The 22,290-nt window shown below is 40.7% G+C and overlaps 1 protein-coding gene across 3 annotated transcripts in view; it reads left to right on the top strand.

Annotated features, from left to right (window-relative positions):
• Window positions 1-22,290, top strand: part of LOC147106719 (synaptotagmin-7-like) — an 890,706-nt gene that overhangs the window by 674,177 nt on the left and 194,239 nt on the right. For all 3 annotated transcript variants that reach the window (XM_086007776.1, XM_086007777.1, XM_086007775.1), the window contains exon 6: window positions 910-1,272. In XM_086007776.1, coding sequence (XP_085863902.1) covers window positions 910-1,272 — 363 coding nt within the window. The remainder of the gene's footprint in view (window positions 1-909; window positions 1,273-22,290) is intronic.

Below are 22,290 nucleotides of genomic sequence, written 5' to 3'. Positions count from 1 at the left end.
ATAAATAAACACTATTTACATTAAGAGGACCAAAAGTCAAATTCCCTCTGGAAAAAAACTACAGCAACTTTAACTTTCTTTTTCTCTCTCTAATTTATAATCTGTTGACATTGCTTTCTTTGTATAGCCACACTAAGGAGATTACCACTGACCAAGCTTTAATCTTGCCCCGATTTTGTGTGTTTTCTCCCTACATCTAACATTGAAAAACATTGCTGCCATCAAGTATTATACCAAAAAAGTGCTCTGGAGGGGTTTAATGCGAACAAAAAGCAATGCAGATATATAAGGTTTATAAATATGCCGGAAAATAAGATTCTTGGGGCACGTAACTTTCCATTGTCATCTCTGTGTAGCATTTTTTTTTTAACAAGTCACGTTATTTCTAGAAACTGAATGTTTGTCACACCTAGGCACTATTACGTTTAACTCCCTAACACTCTGTCACTAATTTTGGTCCTGATGCCGGTTTGCTCACTACTGCCTGCCAGTGCTGGGGGAAGGATGTTCTTTTCGTAGCTAAAGCTGTTTTGTTTCTAGCACACCTGAGATCCATACATGTCCAAGTGCATTTCTGTTAAGCTTTGCTCACCTGCTGTGTTCCAACAAGTAGTGCAAGACACAGGCTCATCATGCTGGGCCAAGAATAATTTAAATTGGAGTTGATGCATTGTATTGTAATTGTGCTGCAATGAGACAAATGAGGCACTTTACAGGAAATGAGAAAGAGAATTGCCTGTCAGTAATGATGTGTTAATTATCTATGCGTGCAAAGCAAAGCCAGGTATCCAACAAACTCAAGACGCATTGCTGATCTTCGCTGCAGGTGACTGTTCGCTAACACTGCTTTGCTTTTTGTTTTCTCCCTTTACTCTTTCTTTCCGCTCTTCTGTCCTGCTGTTCTGTTAGCTTGGATGAGCCGACTTTGTCAGCAGCCTCCACGTTAGAACACATATCTACGCCGCCAGGCGACCAACAGCCGAAATGCCCGCGACCTCGGACGCTGCAGAGGCAGCAGAGCCTCCAGCAGCCGCTGCAGCAGCATGGACCTGCCCACAGCCAGCCCACCACCAGCCAGAGCCTTGGGCAGCTTCAGTTACAACAGCAGACAACCTCGGGCAGCAGGTCTCCCTACAGAACCCAGCACAGGCCAAGCGGTATGGCGGGCTCACGCAATCGCACAGCCGGAGGCCGCAGCCGCTCCAATCCTGGGAGCTGGGATTACGTGATGGGACAGCTCCGTAATCGAGGGTTAGATATGAAGTCTTTCCTGTAAGTCTCTCTTCTTTCTCCTTTCCACCTCAAAAGAGTTCTTTCCCTCTCCCCCATAATAAATCTGTTTGTACTTTTTATTTGGACTGCGCCTATTAAGAGGTGTGCGAATCCATTTCAATCAAGTTTTGCTAACTTTGCCCACAGCAAAATTTTTGACAAACCTTTATGCAAAATGCATTAACTATGGGATTCTGCAGGGAAAAACTGTAAATTGAATAGGATTTATGTTCTGAATTACAGGATCTACTGGACCAATCATCAACTCTATTAGCAGAGAACCACACTGCAATCCTAACTTATCCCTACCAATGATGGGGAACTTCTCACTTCAGGTCCAGGGCATAATGTAGTGGTCCAGAGTTCGGCAATGTCAAACCAGTTGGGTTCAGAGAGACAGAATTTACAGGTCACTATTTTTGCAGAGCTCTATTGCTGCCCACGGCAACTACTAGTGAGCTGCGTCATGACTCCAGAGGTAGAAACAGGAAGTGCGATGGAACACTACAATGTAATTGATGTTTCCAGACAGATGGTGAATCAGACCTTTAGATTGTTATTTCCTCCTGTTTGTTTCCCACGTTGTATCCCCTCTAAAAAGATGTACATGACCCTGGATTTTGTGTCAATAGAATTTCTAACCTTTGGTGCTTAGTTGTCTTCTGAAACACAAAACATTTGATATTTGAAGCGGAGACTTGTAAATGCTGAAGTTATCCTTCGTTTTTTTTTAAACCCAAAAATATATTTAAATCATCTTTTGTTCAGCAGAAGAAAACCACCTAGTGTATTCAAGCGAGTGCATCAACTAGTGTTGTGTCAAATGCACCTTTTGTTGTAATTTGTATGCGTGCCAATGCAAACAAAAATAGAAAAGTATCCAGTCATGACATTGTGTACATGGCGTCATGCTAAATCAACGTGATATCGCTGACGCACTATTCCTCCACCTGCTACCTCCTGCGTGCAGCTGTGCACATCCGTTGGAGCAGTCCAACTGGATAACAGGCGCAAGCATGTAACCCCATCAATCAAATACCCAAAGAATGAAAAATACTTCGCAAACTCTTTACATTTTCAGAAGTTGAAAGGGAAGCACATATTTGATGCAGCACTAGTATTAACTCTATAATCAGACTATTTTTCATCACCCTCAGTAACACATGACGGCAGGTAGGTATACATTCTACGTTGGAATGTTTGGTGCTCCTGAACTGTCATGTTGGCATCCGATGAGCTGATGAAGGCCGAGTTTGCTTCAAGAATCCATTTGCCACAATGATGTAACTCTGAATTCTGCAATTGTCCAGGTTTTGTGAACTAATAGACCTATATATCTCAGCACAGTCTCATTAAGCTAGCAAAAAAGAAATGTGGTTTCTTGGGCATAACTCATACAAAAATAGCTAGTTTCTTTTCTGACAAAAAATACTTTTGTAAAATCCATTTAGTGGACCACTGTCTTATATAATCTCTCTCTTTGCACAGTGACTGGTCGCTTGCACTGATTGTGTAGGAACCATGGTTTGCTGTGTGTCTGTTCCATTGTACTCATGGCATTGACTGCATCTGCAGTTTGCTATGTGCTTTCTTCATTGAGGATCCACAGTTTGTTAGGTTACAACTTCACTCGGTTATTGTTGATAATGGATGCTTGATTTTTGCAAAGTCGAATTGTGACGATCCATTGACAAACATAATTTTCAAAGTTAACAAAAGCCTAATAGTATTGGCACAAGATTGTCAAGTTGAGGTCATTACAGAGGGAAAGTTCAAATGTTTTGTAAAAATGTATACATGACCCAAAACATTGCCTGGTATTAAGAAATCTGGGTTCAAATGGTAATGGACTTTATTAGTTGAAGAATGAATGCCAAGAATTCAGTGTGTGTACCAATTAAGGGACAAAATGGTGTAGGATTCACATGGGCTCTTAGCAATGGGAAATCAATCCTTGGAGACACCAAGAGACACCTGATTTTCAGGTGTTTCAATCCCACTATAACCATAGCCCACCCTGGATGTCCCAGAATTGCTTGAGTTGTAACATATACAGGGATTTAGTAAAGGGCAATACACTTCCACGGTTTCTGCACGGTAGTTCGTATTAAGATGCTGAGATGTCTGAATAATCTAAAAAAAAACCTGGGTCAATGATTTCTATAGATACCCCTAGATTTTGTTGTGGGGTTTCAGTTATGCAACATGCTGAATAAGCAGAATATCTGGTGCCAATATTATCCATTTGTTATTAATAGATGATACTGGAGGGAAGATGGCCATTTAACTTGCAAGTATCAGAGTTATGAATTAATCCTAGTCAGATTGATAAATGAAGATTAAAAAATGACAGTGCACAGTACCACACTTTAGAACAGCCATTTGATTTCTTTAATGACTCATTTTAAATGGGAGGTTAACAGACCAGGACACACACACAAATCCTAGATGATGATGATGAGCATGTGGCTCCTTCAAATGCCTTGAGACATAGCGATCCCTCAGGTACCTTGAGGCCTAGGAAAATTGCTCTCCCAGATGCCCTGAATGAGCACAACTCTCTCGGACACCTTGCCTTGCCTCCAGATAATCATGATGATTCTCAACAGATGGGAATGGATGGCCATGCCAAGAACCTGGATGGGAATTCTTTGATATGCATCTAAAAAGTTTTTTTTTTTTTTTAAGCATATGAGAATTAAAAAGTAGTTTCAGGAGGTTTAGAATATTAAGTGGATGTGTAAAAAGTAGATTGTAATATGGGCAAATTCTGATTTTTATAAACAATTGTTTGAAGCATGTAACATGATGCAGTATTATATTAAGGCAATTAACTACTCCTGCCCTCTTGCAGAAGCTTCTTTGGCTGTAAATGGTGGTATGTGGAGTAACCTCAGTTTACTCACTCCAGTTTGATGTTGACAACATCTACTCTAGTGTCAGGTCAGGTTTAGCATAGGTTCCTCCTACTTTTTTTCAATAATGTGCTTTAATCTCTGCCAATAAAGTATTCCTTTCTGCACCATTGTGATTCTTCCCACCCCTCACTGCATAGTTAAATCTACTGAGTAAAATTACCAATTAGTGCCCAATTGAGGGCAGTTCTGCACTGTAGGTAAGCATCACCAGAAACTTAGCTAAGATTGCCCAAACTCATTTCATAAAAGACCCTTACAGCCAGGAAACAGAAGAAACATTTACTCCATTAATCTAGACTGGATCTGAACCCACATTGTACAGGTGAAAGGGCAGTGTAGTCGTACACTATTCCACTAAACTCCCATTCATTGTGCACTCGTGTGTACTGTACCACTTAGTCAACTTATTCATAGGTTTCAATAACAGAAACTCATTACAACACAAACCTGCGCCATGATTGCAGTGAATTGCCTGTTTGTTGATATACAGCAGCCACAAAATTCCAAGGAATTAACTATTACTAAATTTTATATTTTTAAGTTTATTTAATTTTATTAAGAATGTTACCAGGCTACTTCTATGACTTAGTGATCAAATGCACAATAGTGTGGTACTGAGTCATAGAGTTGAAGGTTCCAGGTTGAATCCTAGGCTTTGCTGAGATAGTTGATCTCAACTTGGGTAGCAGTTGGATGATGCAATTGATTTCTGTGTTCCTGGCCTGGGGAAAGTAAAAGTCTACCAGGATGGTCACTCCTTATTACTGGAAATTTGGGTGAGGGCAAAATGCAGCTTAGCTGTGATGATCTCCACCCCTTTGGGTAGCCTATAAACGTTTTAAGCATACAGATGGAGTCATTGGACAAGTTATCAAAGGGTGTTAAGTGCATGCAACCAAAACCCTAAAAGACACTATACCATGAGGAGAGAAGGGTGAAAACTTTTTTTTTTTTAAAGTACCAAATTCCATCTTTATTTGAAATGCCTGATGGTTAAGACTTTTTCACCTGGTAGTTGCTCATCAAAAGACATTTTGTAAATTAAAGGAGGACTGTCTTCATCAAAAAAAAACATTGGGAAACTTTTATTCACTTATTGACAAAATACGTAATAAATACAAATAAAACAAAAGTTTGCCAAAGACTCTAATGAAAGCTGTATTCCTTTAAAATAATAAATGGCTTCACGTTTGTCAACACTTTGTTTTAAATCTTCGAATTAAGGGAGAGGTCAAGGTGGTTCTTTTCCCACTCATAGCTTATCTATGTAACAGTACTCCACTCATTTGAACATTTCCCAACATATTGCAGCTCTCAATTTAATATTGTACCATTTTTTAAAACAATTTGCAGGTATTGGTTAATTCAGGTTAACGATTACATTTGCTGCAGCAACAGTGTTCGAGCACCAGTGCATGGCACTAAGTTGGAATGAGATCTATTTTGATTTCTCTCAAGCTGCTCAGCATCTAATCTTATCCATATTACTGAGGGGCAGGTACCAGAGAATGGCAGGCACCACCTACATGGAAGAGGGGGGAAAAAAATCTGAGGGAGAATTTTCCAATGCATATTTGTCGGCAATCTCCTTGTAGCTAACTTCAAACAGCACCACAGGAGTACAGAGGATATTTACTTGTTCTTAGCTGCAGTTGGTGGATGAGCAAGGAAAACCAAGAGGAACTGGGGGTAAATAGAGGGAACCAAAAAAACAGGGGTCAAATTCTGCAGTAATTGAATGAGAAACCAAAATATTCTGCGAAAGAGGCAAACTCTACATAGATGATGCACTCCAGGAAGTGGGACATTACAAAAAATAACAAATGTAGTGCGAGCCACCAGTGACCATCGCGTGACTTCGGTGGCAATAACAAAAGTGCTTAATGTCTCTTAACCTACCCACTCCTGGCATGTGTTTTACTGGCACAAACTGTTCAAGTTGATTTTTTTCTAAAAGATAGAATTTAAATAAATTTTTACTTCAATTTTTTTGCTGACTTTGGGTGGACTTATCAGCATGGACGTAATGAGAGACACACACATTGTGATATCATGTGAAGCAACCCGAAATCAGCAAAAAAGTAAGTAAAAAAATGAATTGAAACTGATAAATATATACATACTCATCTATAATATAATAAACAGTCTGTGTGCTTGCATTTCCTGTCCGTCACATATTCTGTCTCCCCTATATATAGACAAATTTATTTTCTTGCAGCTGGTTGACTTAAATCTTTATAAAATGAGAAAGTCAGTCATTTGGAATGCAGATAGTGAAATTCCCCATCCAACACAAAACAAGCATTAACACAAGTCATAAGGGTTGATTTCCTGGGTCGACACCCAGGTGCACTAGATCACCTGGTTGGAGTGAAGATTGGAAAATTCAGTAGGCTGGAGTGCATGCATGCAAAGAAACCCAGATAATTTCCCTTCCATTTAGTGTAATAGAGGAGAATCAGGTGGGTTCCTCTGCAACCTCCCTTACAATGGCTGTGCATTATAACTTCAAAAATAATCTCAGCAATCTCACCTTAAAAAAAAAAAGACAAAGTAACCTAGACATTCCATCTTGGGTTCAGACTGACAACTCCAACAGCAAACATTCTTAAAATGCTAGATCCTTCTGAGCACAAATTTCTGCTGAAACAACAGTTAAACTCGGAATGATTTTAAAAAAAAAAAAAAAAAAAAAAAATTGTTTTTGGAATGTGGATGACGCCAGCAAGACTGCATTTATTCCTTACTATGAGTAGCTTGTTAGGCTACCTTTAAAGAGCATTAAGAGTCAGTCATATGGTGCAAGACTGGATTCGTGTGTAGACTAGACCAGGCAGCTTTAGCCAGTTCCCTTTCCTGAAAGACATTAGTGAATCAGAGGATGCAAAGAGGAAGAGAAGAGCATAAGATGCCATATTTAAAGTTTTGGAGGAAAAAAGAGCAGAAAACTCAGATAATCGCCTGTCTGATGGCGAGTTTTAGGAATTCAAGAAGTAAGATTTGTCCAGGTGCTGGTTATAAAGAGTTCCTTCTACAGGGAGATAGAGAAAACAGACCCAACTTTCATTTACTAGGTGTACAATTGAGCCGTGACACTTAGCTATCAACAAGTGAGAATGAAAAACTGTTAACTACAAATTCAGGAAACAATCCTGCAAAAAAAAAGGTCAGATATTTTATCGAGAAGCTGAGTGGTAATTGATTTATAATAACCCACAGATATCCAAAATTCTTCAAGTTTTCCTTTATTACAATTTTAGTTAATGTGGTTCAAACGGTGACTGAAAATAGAAGCCATCATTTTAATAAACGTGCACAATGATGTACTAATTACATAGCTTCTGTTGTCAATCATAAGTATGGAGATTTATTTTCAACAAGATTAATAAGCAGTCTCCTCTTTCACATTCTGTAGCTTAGAATATACACCAGCTGTCTGTAAATTCACAAGCTGACTACCAGATTCACTTGAGAAAGGGTTTTCACCCAAAACGTTGACTCTATTTTCTCTCCATGGATGTTGCCTGGCCTGCTGAGTTTTTCCAGCATTTTCTGTTGTTATTACCAGATTCACTGTCAATTTAAACCCAAATCAGGCCAGAGGAAAAGATACTGTAATAATTAAGGCCAACTGTAACACAAAATAATTAACTATTGTGTGAAATGTGGTAGAGTTTTTTTTACCTCCAATTTTTCTCCACTCCTGAAGCTATAACTTTTGCTTGGGTTTGGTTTCACAGGTGCCGGGCACCCACTTGTACTTCATCCAAGTAGCTATTCTTCATATTTGAGCCTGGACAGTGTTGGCAGGCTTGTTGAATTTGAAGGGCATCACAATCAAGCAGTTCCTGTTCTTGCTCATGTCCACATCCAGCATAGGTTCACTAAATAGCAGTGAGGAGTGGAACCTCTGGTTAACTTTTTCTTCCCCCTCTCCCTGAAGACTAGTGTAATATGCAACTGCTGCTCTAGCTGAGAGCCAAATTGGAAGAGAATGGGGGTCAAAACTCTGTGAAATTTGAGATTTTTTTTCCTACCAATTTTCTTTCTCTCCTGCAGCAACTCTCCTTTGGCATGTTAACTGAAAACTATCATGGCAAGCCCTTCATTATGCCTCACTGAGGTTAGATATTCCTCTTGGCAGTAAGTGTAGTGCCCAATGTTTGATTAAATTGTACTTGGAGATAATAAAGGGGACAAGATGTCAAAGGGGACCAAACGGAGGAGGAGAGTTGATGACTTTCAGGTATTTTTAGAATTAACAGTGACAATGCCAAGAGAAGGTCAGGCTTACTGCCAAATGTTTTAAACACAAAGTACAGTTAGAATCTTGCCAGTGCAGCATGTGTTTAAGCAGCGGATGGGGGAGGGAGTTGAATACAGCAAAGAAATTTCTCTTTCTTAGTTATTTCCTAATTGGCAAGTTTTGTCAACGCAACATTGTTATTGTGATGCAAAATTTAGAAAACTAAATTTTAAAAGTTGCTGTTTTTTCTGCTGGACCATTTTATGTTTTTAATGCTCTTAAAGAGCCAACACTAAAAGCTTCACTAACTCTTACTGGGGTGTGGGTCCAAATGGCCATTCCTCACCTGTGAACCTAGACAATGTGTATTGGCAGGCTATTCCAACATGAAGGGCATCACAGTTGAGCCTGGTCCCATTAACTCTCATTCTGGGCCCTGTGTGGAGAGTGTTGCATATGCATTTAAGGATTCATTCTCCGAGCTCTGCTGTGCCAGAATATAGACCTTTTCTGACTTGTGTAAAATGATTAACCATATACAATGGGTACCTACTTTGTATGAGCCTGAATCCCACTGCTCCCAAGTCCATAATTTTATTTGTACTGCACATTTCTGGAGCTGGGAAAGGGGGACAAAAATGAATTAAATAGCAGCTTAACTTTGCGAAATCACAAGTGATGGACATGGTCCAAGTTCACCTAACATATTGGCCTAGAAATTGCAGTCGGAGGTGTACCTCTCGAGTACGCCCCTGACCCGCTAAACAATTTTTTTTTATTCGTTCTGGGATGTGGGCATCGCTGGCAAGGCCAGCATTTATTGCCCGTCCCTAATTGCCCTTGAGAAAGTGGTGGTGAGCCGCCGCCTTGAACCGCTGCAGTCCTTGTGGTGAAGGTACTCCCACTGTGCTGTTAGGGAGGGAGTTCCAGGATTTTTGACCCAGCGACGATGAAGAAACAGCGATATATTTCCAAGTCAGAAAAGTGTGTAACTTGAAGGTAATGGTGTTCCCATGCATCTGCTGCCATTGTCCTTCTAGGTGGTAGAGGTCACGAGTTTGGGAGGTGCTGCCGAAGAAGCCTTGGCACGTTGCTGCAGTGCATCTTGTAGATGGTACACATTGCAGCCACAGTGCTCTGATGGTGGAGAGAAAATGTTTAAGGTGGTGGGTGGTGTGCCAATCAAGCTGGCTGCTTTGTCCTGGATGGTGTCAAGCTTCTTGAGCGCTGTTGGAGCTGCACTCATCCAGGCAAGTGGAGAGTATTCCATCACACTCCTGGCTTGTGCCTTGTAGATGGTGGAAAGACTTTGGGGAGTCAGGAGGTGAGACACTTGCTGCAGAATACCCAACCTCTGACCCACTCTTGTTGCCACAGCATTTATGTGGTTGGTCCAGTTAAGTTTCCGGTCAATGGTGACCTCCTAGGATGTTGATGGTGGGGGATTTGGTGATGGTAATGTCATTGAATGTCAAGGGGATCTGGTTAGACTCTCGCTTGCTGCCTGGCACTTGTGTGGCGCGAATGTTACTTGCCACTTATCAGCCCAAGCCTGAATATTGTCCAGGTCTTGCTGCATGCGGGCATGGACTGCTTCATTATCTGAGGAGTTGCGAATGGAGCTGAACACTGCAATCATAAGCGAACATCCCCACTTCTGACTTATGATGGAGGGAAGTTCATTGATGAAGCAGCTGAAGATGGTTGGGCCTAGGACACTGCCCTGAGGAACTCCTGCAGCGATGTCCTGGGGCTGAGATGATTGACCTCCAACAACCATTTTCCTTTGTGCTAGATATGACTCCAGCTAGTGAAGAGTTCCTCGCCCCCCCAGCTCCGATTCCCATTGACTTCAGTTTTACTAGGGCTCCTTGATGCCACACTGTCAAATGCTGCCTTAATGTCAAGGGCAGTCACTCCCACCTCACCTCTGGAATTCAGCTCTCTCGTCCCTGTTTGGACCAAGGCTGTAATGAGGTCTGGAGCTGAGTGGTCCTGGCAGAACCCAAACTGAGCATCGGTGAGCAGTTTATTACAAAATTACCTGCTGGCGCCCAGTTGCTGCAAAAAGTTGCAGTCTCTGGCTTCGAGGTGGAGGGCAGCGTAATAGCCCACAGAACCCAGGGTGAAGACGGTTTGGGCCAATATTTGCAGAAACTCATTTAATAAAGTGTATGTGCATAATTTTGAATATGTAAATGTTAATTTACGCCTTAGATATCCACTTACGCTGATGCCTGCTTTCATCACCCATAAGACCTACGTGGACAAATAGCCTAGCTCTGCACCAGCAATTGCTTTTTCAGGGCCCCCGCAGATGTGGAAATCCAGAAACTTGCGGGGCATTTTACGACGTCACAGACACCACAATTTCAGGACCATTACTTTGGATTTGAGAGGAAGCAGCAGAAACAAGGCTTCTTGCATCTCTGATCTCCAGCTAAACACTGGAAAGATTAGAACATAAGAACATAAGAAATAGGAGCAGGAGCAGGCCATTTGGCACCTCGAGCCTGCTCCGCCATTTAATGAGATCATGGCTGATCTGATTTTGGCCTCAACTCCACTTTCCTGCCCGCTCCCCATAACCCTAGACTCCCCTATTGCTCAAATGACTGAAGCCATCGTCTTGATTTCACCCCTCCCTTCCCCCCCTGACACATATTCCATACCCTCGTATCCGACTCCTGGCTGAACTAGATGGTTTGAAACTGGCATCCTGTTTGACCCCAAGCTGAACTTCTGGCTCCATATTCTCTTCATCACAAAGACCAACTACTTTCACTTCTGTAACATGGCCTGTTTTTGTCCATTGCTCAGCCCATTTGCAGCTGAGACCCTCATTGACACCTTTGCCACAATTGTCAGACTTGATTACTCCAGTGCTCTCCTGGCCGGCCTCCATTCCTCCACGCTGCATAAAATTAATTTCTTCAAAAAAAAATGTTCAAGCAGCATGAAACTTTGGAACACTCTTGTAATGAAAGAAGTGTGAAGATAATGAATTCTTGGGCAACCCAGTTGTTGCTAGTGTTCTCAGCGTAGCATTCATCATTTCTAATGTTCCAGATCTATATTAGGAAGATAATGAATGTCTCAGTAGAAGCCTGATACAAGAACTTTCCTTATCGATGATAAATACACCCTGATGGAACAGATTCAATTTCAATGTCACTAGTTAGATTTATTCAACGCTTACCTTTACTCCTGATTACTTTAGCTTTTTTCTCATTTTCTTTGGATAGTGCATTTCCCTGCCATCTTGTGGATTCCAAGTAATGAACATGCCCTGTTTAAGAGAATACTATAGTGGGCTATTTGTCAAAATATGTGATCACACTAAGCTCCTATTATGAGCCTATTACCCATAGCTATTCATCAACACCCAGTGAGATTCAGGCCTCAATTAGGAGTTTATTGTTAAAGGGATATTGAGCAGCATTGTACTGAATCTTGCTGCCCAACTCTCCTAGATGTGGACTTATGCTCATAGGAAGCTGTGTATGTAAAGGTCTCAAAATTGCCTGTGTTACTTCCAATATGAATGCAAATCTATGTGAATAAAACTGAAAATATCAGAAGTACAGGTAGACTATCCTTTATCCGAACTTCTGAAAACCGAAAGTTTTTTCGTTCAGCGTAAGTCGTGCGCACGACATGACCCGAGTGGCGCAAAACATGGCCCTTCACCATTAGGGATCTAAGATAAATTCATCAATACTAGAGTGCACTCAAATAAACAAAATGACCCAATAGTGGTCACTTCAGGTTGTCTCTTCAGTTTAGTGCTGAGCAGTTCACTTTCACCGGTTGCTCTTATTGTTGTGACAAAGATACTCTTGAACATTTAAAAAAAAATAAACTTAACATTTTCTTTGAGTTTGAAAAGATGTAGTGCATCTGTGAATCTGCTGGGGGAATGAGCTTTCATCCTATACAACCCTCGTAGGGCAGCAGAGTACATGCTTAATAATGGGCTTTTACTAACATTTAAAACAACTTCAAAAACACAGCCATAAAATAGCTGAAGGCTTCAGAACTGGAATAAAGTTACCTTTTTATCTATTCCATGAAGAGATAGATGTAACAGTGACGATAAAACTTTGAAATGTAAAAATACATGCAGGTTGAAAGCTCACCTAAAGAGGATTCGACATTGAAAAACAAAGCTATATGTGCTTTATACACACAAGTTACTTTAAGAGAACTAAATACACTGAGATCAGATAACAGGGTATATGGCTAAGTATAGTACAGTTTGGTTATGAATACAGATAATTTTAATTGGGTTCTGTCATCCTGCTAAACAACTCACCGCTTTCTAAACAGATGTTCATTTACTGGCCTTAATACATACAGTACTATCAGATTAATTTTCAATAATATGTATCTTCAGGTATTTATTTTTTATCCTTTCCTCTCGGCATCCCCATAAGGCGTCCCATCTGTTGCTGAGAATGTATTCTTAGGTCTCTGAAATTCTTATTCTACAACTGGTCTTTACTATATACACAGGAGTAGCTTGAGATGATTTTCCCCATCATCTTTCATTATATGGAGTGTATAAAGACTTGCTCTGACTACAGTTGCTTTTATTAAGCAGGTTTATTAAGAACCTCCAAACAGATCCAGTGTATCCATTAAAGCCAAGTTGAACCTTTAACCAATACACAAAACATTTTTACATGCTAAGTCCTCAGGGAGGTCATGATTATATGCTTGATAATACATGGGGAAGAAAACTTCTACAAAGTAATTCCTTTATACTACTGTTAAAAATCTCTACTCAACATGTAATTGGGAAATATATTACGGAACCTCAATCCTAAATGTTTATAAGGGAGATATCCATATATTTACCAGCATTTCTCAGTTGTCCATCTTTACGGTATTAAATACTTTGGAACTATTAGAACTTTAGAGGCTGCCTAGGAGCAAAATTTTGTATAGAACTCCACCCTGACTTCATGAATGGGCTGATGGAAGTATTCCTGAGTCACGACATCAAGATGTTACAGAACGGCAGCTTCCATTCAAAATATGTAACATGACCACTTCCAGACTGCCTTCAACCAGCAGTTCAACATGGTAACAAGGGTGACTGAAAAGCACTGGTAAGTGTGTAGATATTTCCCCTTATAACACAGAGAATAAGGGCCAATTGAGCAAAACCTTTTTTTCCACCTTTTAAGGTCTTACCTAGAAGTTAGTTAAGGAAAATATTTCATGGACAAGCCATGAAGAAATGTTAAATCTAAATCCAAAACACTGCTTGAATATGCTGTGTGAAGTTGGAGGATTGTGCTGAAATAGGTATTGTGAATCCAAAATTTGAGATGACGAATTCAGAAAGAGACCATGCAAGTTGATTTTAACCACCGTTTACGATGAAGGTATGTCATAGAACAGACAGTTTAGGTTTTGATGGCTGCTGAATCTCACAGTTTGAGGTGGAGGTATTCAATGGAACAGACTGTCAGGAAAAAATCAACCACCTACGATTTTGAGATTATATCCTTTCATAGAAGAGGCCATTTGAGGTTAAATTTTGACCACTGCCTGAACCCATAATGAGACTGTGCTGGAACCTGTTCATGGTTCAATGAGTGTGTTTAGTGTATGCTTTTCTGTTATGCTGTAAATAAGCCTGGCAAACTATTTTGTTTGATTTCATCCAGTTACATATCCAGGATGATGTGCTGTGTTCTAATTAGAGAACCCTGACTGAGTTGACAGGTTAAAAGGAACATTAGATTATAAAGCATGTGAAGGAGGCGTAAATAGCCAGAATTGCTCTTTTTTCTAAATGCGTGAACTTACTGCATGAACTTGCTGCAGAAAAAAAAAATACTGAAAGTATAATTTTGAACCATCACAAATTGTAATCAGACCATTTACATTCTAATACCCAGCTGCTCTGTTCTTCTGAGCAGCAGTATTTATTCTGTTGTATTAGTAAGACTGCATCCACATCACCCACAGGCTTGCAACTGATTAGACTATCAATGAACCTCCTTGGCATGAAACTTTCTCTAAACATTGAAATGTTGATTTAGTTGTGTCCTATATTTGTATATCATTCTTTTTATAAATCATTTAGAACACTAGCAATCACCTTTATGCCAAACAGGTGTTTTTGTGCCAAAAGTACCAGGAGTTGTGCATCATATTTACCATTGTTTAAATAAGAATTACCATCAGTGTCCCCTTTTTTCCAAACAAATCAGATACTTATAATTCTATCAACATGTGGCGTAACGTACTAGAGGCAAAAAGTCTGGATTAATTCAAGAAACAATTGGATATTTCAATAGGGGGGATGTAGGGTGGGGTTAGGATTACTCTGGGTGGATGAATGAAATGGGCTGAATGACCTTTCTCGTATGTAATATGATCTTTGGTACCCTGTGATTCACTGCCGGCTTTCTGTTGATTAGTGTTTAAAAAAAAAAAGGGAAATTTGGAACAAGGGCGTGTAATTTGGCCCATCTACATTTTGCCCCGTCATTAATTCTTCCCAATTTTTTAAATCTCTGAAATATGTTCCTGACCTAATTAATCTGGTAAAACTCCACCATGTTATTCTATAGTCTGGGGAAACCAATAGAGGGGAGAAGAAGAAAATAAATATTTTATTAAAGCAACTACCAGATAGGGTGGTGCAATGTATTTGGAACACTTGTCTTTTCACTTGCAAAATTTAAATTCAGCCAGACTGATGGCTTTTCTGAGTTAAGGCAGCTTCCTACTAGGCATAGGTCGATAGTAAAGAAAAAAACACTGTCCATAATTTGGCAAATATTGGGACAAAAATGTTGAATTCTCACACAAAACCCGTAAGGATGACTGGGGTGGAAGTTTTAAAAAAAATCACTAAGGTGTGGGTGAGGTAGTGGTCTGGGATTGAGGGTGAATAAGTCTTTTAGGAAGCGAGGCCAATACAGAAGAAAAAGTAAAATAATTAGTATGAGAGCAAAGAACCAAATAGAAAGAGTATGTTGAATGGTTTTGCAGTGTACTAATCAGGAAGGAGATTAGGAAGTTACTGTAGAAAAATGACTGAAACCATCAACTAGTGAGAGCTATAGTGAAAATACTTAACACATTTCTAGCTTTCATTGGGAGAATACAAATCAAAAGAGGTGATGGTATTGTAAAAGAACATAACATAAGAAATAGGAGCAGGAATAGGCCACTTGGCCCCTCAAGCCTGCTCTGCCATTCAATAAGATCATGGCTGATCTTGGGCTCAAAGCTACTTTCCTGCTCACTCCCCATAACCCCTTCACTCCCTTATCTTGCAAAAATCTGTCTATCTCCACCTTAAATGTATTTAATGACCCAGCCTCCACGGCTCTCTGGGGCAGAGAATTTTACAGATTTACAACCCTCAGAGAAGAAATTCCTCCTCATCTCAGTTCTAAAAGGGCGACCCTTTATTCTGAAACTATGCTCCAGAGTTTTCGATTTCCCCGTGAGGGGAAACATCCTCTCTGCATCTACCTTGTCAAGCCCCCTCAGTATCTTATGTTTCAATAAGATCACCTCTCATTCTTCTAAATTCCAATGAGTATAGGCCCAACCTGCTCAACCTTTCTTCATAAGTCAACCCCCTCATCTCTGGAATGAACCTAGTGAATCGTCTCTGAACTGCCTCCAATGCAAGTATATCCGTCCTTAAATAAGGAGACCAAAACTGTACGCAGTACTCAAGGTGTGGTCTCACCAATACCCTGTACAGTTGTAGCAGGACTTCCCTGCTTTTATACTCCAACCCCCTTGCAATAAAGGCCAACATTCCATTTGCCTTTTTGATTACTTGCTGTACCTGCATGCTAACTTTTTGTGTTTCATGCACAAGGGCCCCCAGGTCCCTCTGAACTGTAACATTTTTAAAATAATTTGCTTTTTTATTTTTCCTGCCAAAGTGGATAACCTTGCACTTTCCCACATTATACTCCATCTGCCAAATGTTTGCCTAATCACTTAGTCTGTCTATATATCCCTTTGTAGGTTCTTTGAGTCCTCTGCACAACTTGGTTTCCCACCCATCTTTGTATCATCCGCAAATTTGGCTACATTACACTCGGTCCCTTCATCCAAGTCATGAATGTAGATTGTATAAAGTTGAGGCCCCAGCACCGATCCCTGTGGCACTCCACTAGTTACCGTTTGCCAACAGGAAAATGACCCATTTATCCCAACTCTCTGCTTTCTGTTCGTTAGCCAATTCTCTATCCATGCTAATATGTTACCCCCAACCCCATGAGCCCTTATCTTGCATAACAAACTTTTATGTGGCACCTTATTGAATGCCTTTTGGAAATCCAAATATTACTACATCTACTGGTTCCTCTTTATCTACCCTGCTAATTACATCCTCAAAAAACTCTAGTAAATTTGTTAAACATGATTTCCGTGAGCTCTTATCTTATGCAGTAACCTTTTATGTGGCACCTTATTGAATGCCTTCTGGAAATCCAAATACACCACATCCACTGGCGCACCTTTGTCTACCCTGCTCGTTACATTATCAAAGAACTCCAGCAAATTTGTTGAACATGATTTCCCTTTCATAAAACCATGCTGACTCTGCTTGACTATTATGATTTTCCAAATACTCTGCTACTGCTTCCTTAACGAAGGACTCCAGCATTTTCCCAATGACAGATGTTAGGCTAACTGGTCTATAGTTTCCTGCTTTCTGTCTCCCTCCTTTCTTAAATAGGGGTGTTACATTTGCGGTTTTCCAATCCGCTGGGACCTCTCCAGAGTCCAGGGAATTTTGGTATATTACAACCAATGCATCCACTATCTCTGCAGCCACTTCTTTTAAGACCCTGGGATACAGGCCATCTGGTCCAGGGGACTTGTCGTCTTTTAGTCCCATTATTTTACCAAGTACTTTTTCTTAGTGATAGTGATTGTCTTTAGTTCCCCCCTCCCTGTGGCCCCTTGATTATCCATTATTGGGATGTTGTTAGTGTCTTCTACCGTGAAGACAGATACAAAATATTTGTTCAGAGTCTCTGCCATTTCCCCATTCCCCATTATTAATTCCCCAGTCTCATCCTCTAAGGGACCAACGTTTACTTTAGCTACTCCCTTTTTATATACCTGTAGAAGCTCTTGCTCTCTGTTTTAATATTTCTTGCCAATTTACTCTCCTAATTCATCTTTTTTTAGTCATCCTTTGCTGGTTTTTAAAAATTTCCCAATCCTCTGGCGTCCCACCAGTCTTGGCAACATTGTATGCCTTCATTTCAATTTGATACCATCCTTTACTTCCTTAGTTAGCCACAGATGGTGCTTCCTTCTCTTAAAATCTTTCTTTCTCACTGGAATATATTTTTGTTGAGAGTTATGAAGTAACTCCTTAAATGTCCGCCACTGCATTTTAGCTGTCTTACCCTTTAATTTGTTTTTCCAGTCCACTTTAGCCAGTTCTGCCATTGTAATTGCCTTTGTTTAAGATCAGGACACTGGTTTGAAGTACAACTTTCTCACCCTCCAACTGAATTTGAAATTCAACCATGCTATGATCACTCTTTCCTAGAGGATCCTGTACTGTGAGATCATTTATTAATTATGCTTCATTATGCAGTACCAGATCCAAAATGGCCTGTTTCCTGGTTGGTTCCATTATATACTGTTCTAGGAAACCATCCCGGATATACTCTATGAACTCTTCCTCAAGGCTACTATGGCCAATTTGATTTGTCCAATCAACATGGAGATTAAAATCGGCCATGATTATTACTGTACCTTTGTCACAGGCCTCCATTATTTGTTGTTTATACTCTGTCCAACAGTATTGCTACTGTTCGGGGGCCTGTAGACTATGCCCACCAGAGACTTTTTCCCTTTATTATTTTTTATCTCCACCCAAACTGATTCTACATCTTGATCTTCTGAGCCAATTTCACTTCTCACCACTGCACTGATCCCATCCTTTACCAACAAAGCCACCCCCCTCCCTTTCCTTTCTGTCTATCCTTCCGAATTGTCAAATACCCTGGAATATTCAGTTCCCAGCCCTGGTCACCTTGCAACCACGTCTCTGTAATGGCGAGAATATCATACCCATTTGTATCTATTTGTGCCGTCAACTCATCTATCTTGTTACGAATGCTGTGTGCGTTCATATATAGAGCTTTTAACTTTGTCTTTTTACCATTTTCCCTTGTTTTGACCCCATTTTCTGTTGGTCTTATTTTTAAACAATCTGTTCCTTCCTGACACACTCTGGTTATTATTTCTCATTTACCTTTTTAAATTCCCGCTCACCTGGAACCCCCCCCCCCCCCCCCCCCCAACTATTTAGTTTAAAACCCTCTCTACAGCCCTAGTTATTCGATCCGCCAGGACTCTAGCCCCAGCATGGTTCAAGTGAAGCCCATCCAAATGGAACAGCTCCTTCTTATCCCAGTACTGGTGCCAGTACCCCACAAATCGAAACCCATTTCTCCCACATCAGTCTTTGAGCCACTCATTCATTTCTCTGATCTTATTTACCCTATGCAAATTCACTCGTGGCTCAGGTAGTAATCCAGAGATTATTACCTTTGTGGTTCTGCTTTTTAATTTAGCCCCTAGCTGCTCATTCGCTCTCAGCAGAACCTGTTTCTTTGTCCTACCTATGTCATTGGTACCTATGTGGACCATGACAACTGGATCTTCCCCCTCCCACTCCAAGTTCCTCTCCAGCCCAGGGGAGATGTCCTTAACCCTGGCACCGGGCAGGCAACACAGCCTTCGGGACTCGCACTCTCGGCTGCAGAGAACAGTATCCAACCCCCTAACGATACTGTCCATATCACTACAACATTTCTTTTTTACTTCCCTCCGCTTGAATGGCTCCCTGTACCACGGTGCTGTGGTCAGATTGCTCATCCTCCCTGCAGTCCTTGTCCACAAGGGAGCAAGAATCTCATACCTGTTGGACAAGGCCAAGGGTGAGGCTCCTCCATCACTACCTCCTGGATCCCAATACCTGCCTCGCTTGTAGTCACACCCTCCTGTCCCTGACCATGGGCCAAATTGGAAGTAATTACTCTAGTGGGTGTGACTGTCTCCTGGAACTTAGTGTCCAGGTAACGCTCCCCATCCCTAATGTGTCTCAGTGTCCGAAGCTCGGACTCCAGCTCATCAACTCTGAGCCGAAGTTCCTCGAGTAACCAACATTTGCTGCAGATGTGGTTGCTGTGGACCTCAATGGTGTCCACCAGCTCCCACATGGACATAAAAAGTGTATGAGTACATTAAATCTAGTGCTATATACAGTATTAGTCACCATATGTAGGTATGAGGGAGAGTTGGTTAAGGTAGATTGGGAAATTAGATTAAAAGATACGACCATAGATAAGCAATGATGAACATTTAAAGAAATAATTCATAATTCTCAATGAATGTACATTCCCTTGAGGAATAAAAACTCCACAGAAAAAATAGCTCAATCATGGTTAAATAGGGAAGTTAAGGATAGTATTAGATTAAAAGAGGCTTACAATGTTGCCAAAAAGAGTGGTAAACCTGAGGATTGGGAGGGTTTTAGAAATTAGCAAAGAATGACCAAGAAATTGATAGAGGGAGTATGAGAGCAAACTAGCAAGAAATATAAAAGCAGATTGTAAGAGCTCCTACAAATATGCAAAAAGGAAAAGATTAGCAAAGTAAACGTGGGTACCTTAGAGGCAGAGACAGGAGAAATTATAATGGGGAATAAGGAAATGGCTGAGATGTTAAACAAATATTTTGTATCTGTCTTCACAGTTGCAGACACAAAAACATACCAGAAATAGTGGGAAACCAAGGGTCTAATGAGAGTGAAGAAGCAATTAATATTAGTAAAGAAAAAGTACTGGAGAAATTAATGGGACTAAAAATGGACAAATCCCCTGGACCTGATGGACTGCATCCTAGGGTTTTAAAAGAGGTGACAGCAGAGATAGTGGATGCATTGGTTTTTATCATCTGGAATTCCCTAGATTCTAGAAAGGTCTGTGTAGATAGGAAGGTAGAAAATGTAACTCTGCTATTAAAGAAGGGAGGGAGAAAGAAAACCGGGAACTGCAGGCCAGTTAGCATGACATCAGGAGTAGGGAAAATGCGAGAATCTATCCTTAGGGAAATGTAACAGAATATTTTTTAAAGGTGAGAGACTAATAAATGTTGGTATTCAGGGGGATTTGGGTGTCCTTGTGCATGAATCACAAAGTTAACATGTAGGTACAGCAAGCAGTTAGGAAAGCAAATGGTATGGTAGCTTTTATTGCACGAAGGTCGGAGTACAAGAGTAAAGAAGTCTTACTGCAGTCATATAGGGCTTTGTTGAGACCACACGTGGAGTGCAGTTTTAGTCTCCTTACCTAAGGAACAATATACTTGCCTTAGAGGCGGTGCAATGAAGGTTCACCAGATTGATTCCTGGGACGAGAGAGTTATCCTCCGAGGAGAGATTGAGTAGAATGGGCCAATAATCTCGAGTTTAGAAGAATGAGAGGTGATCTTCTAAAACGTATAAAATTCTTAGAGGGCTTGACAGGGTAGATGGGGAGAGTTTCTTTCCCCTGGCTGGAGAGTCCAGAACTAGGGGGTCATAGTCTCCGGATAAGCGGTCGGCCATTTAGGACTGAGATAAGGAGAAATTTCTTCACTCGGTTGTGAATCTTTGGAATTCTCTTCTCCAGAGCGCTGTGGATGCTCAGTTGTTGAGTGTATTCAAGACTGAGATCAATAGATTTTTAGACAAAGGAAATCAAGGGATATGGGGATAAGGCAGGAAAGTGGAGTTGAGGTAGATGATCAGCCATGTTCTTATTGAATGGCGGGGCAGGCTCGAGGGGCCATATGGCCTACTCCTGCTCCAATTTCTTATGTTATGTTCATACTATGCAAAGGAATTATTACCTGTGAGACACTAAGGATAGGGCAACAAAGATGATTACAGATTTCAATAATTTAAAATGTGAGGAAAAAATTAAGGAAGTTTTTCTCAAGCTCCCCTTATGGCTCAGTTAGAATGCCTGAACATAAACTAGCCATACAGACCAGGTAATATTTCCTGTCTGTACACTTGGTCGAACCAGGCCTGGGCCATTATTCTGCTTTGTGGTTAATGGGACTTGCAGGATCTTCCCCCACATCTCCACGAATACCAACACTTCTGCGCCCACCTTTTGCAGTGTTCATGTTTAGCATCTGAGCAGAGCGTCAGGCATCTTCTACACTTCAAAAGTACTTCATTGGCTGTAAAGTGCTTTGGGATGTCCTGAGGTTGTGAAAGGCACTATATAAATGCAAGTCTGTCTGTCTTCCAATTTCCTGCAGTATCTTCCTCATTCTGCAAGATATACCTGTATGACACAAACTACCTCCTTCGAGGTCTCTCCCATGCCCCATCCAGCCTCACCTCTGACACTAGGTGTGAGGAGCTCATGGATTTCATAAGAACATAAAAAATAGGAGCTGGAATAGGCCATTTTGCCCCTTGAGCCTGCTCCACCATTCAATAAGATCATGGCTGATCTACCTCAACTCCACTTCCTGCACTATCTCCATATAGAAACATAGTACTTAAATTTAAATAATAGTCTGCCTTTCTGTTTTTCCTACCAAACTGGATTACCACATTTATCCACGTTATACTGCATTTGCCATGTATTTGCCCACTCACTCAACTTGTCGAAATTGCCTTGAAGCTTCTTTGCATCCTCCTCACAACACACAATCCCTCCTAGTTTCGTGTCGTCAGCAAACTTGGAAATATTAAATTTGGTTCCCTCATCCAAATCATTGATATATATTGCGAATAGCTGGGGCCCAAGCACTGATCCCTGCAGTACCCCACTAGTC

The sequence above is a fragment of the Somniosus microcephalus genome, chromosome 15, assembly GCF_052327205.1.
Source record: "Somniosus microcephalus isolate GS21.2 chromosome 15, FLI_Smic_1.0, whole genome shotgun sequence".
Classification (NCBI taxonomy): domain Eukaryota; kingdom Metazoa; phylum Chordata; class Chondrichthyes; order Squaliformes; family Somniosidae; genus Somniosus; species Somniosus microcephalus.
This window is presented reverse-complemented; position numbering and strand designations above follow the sequence as displayed.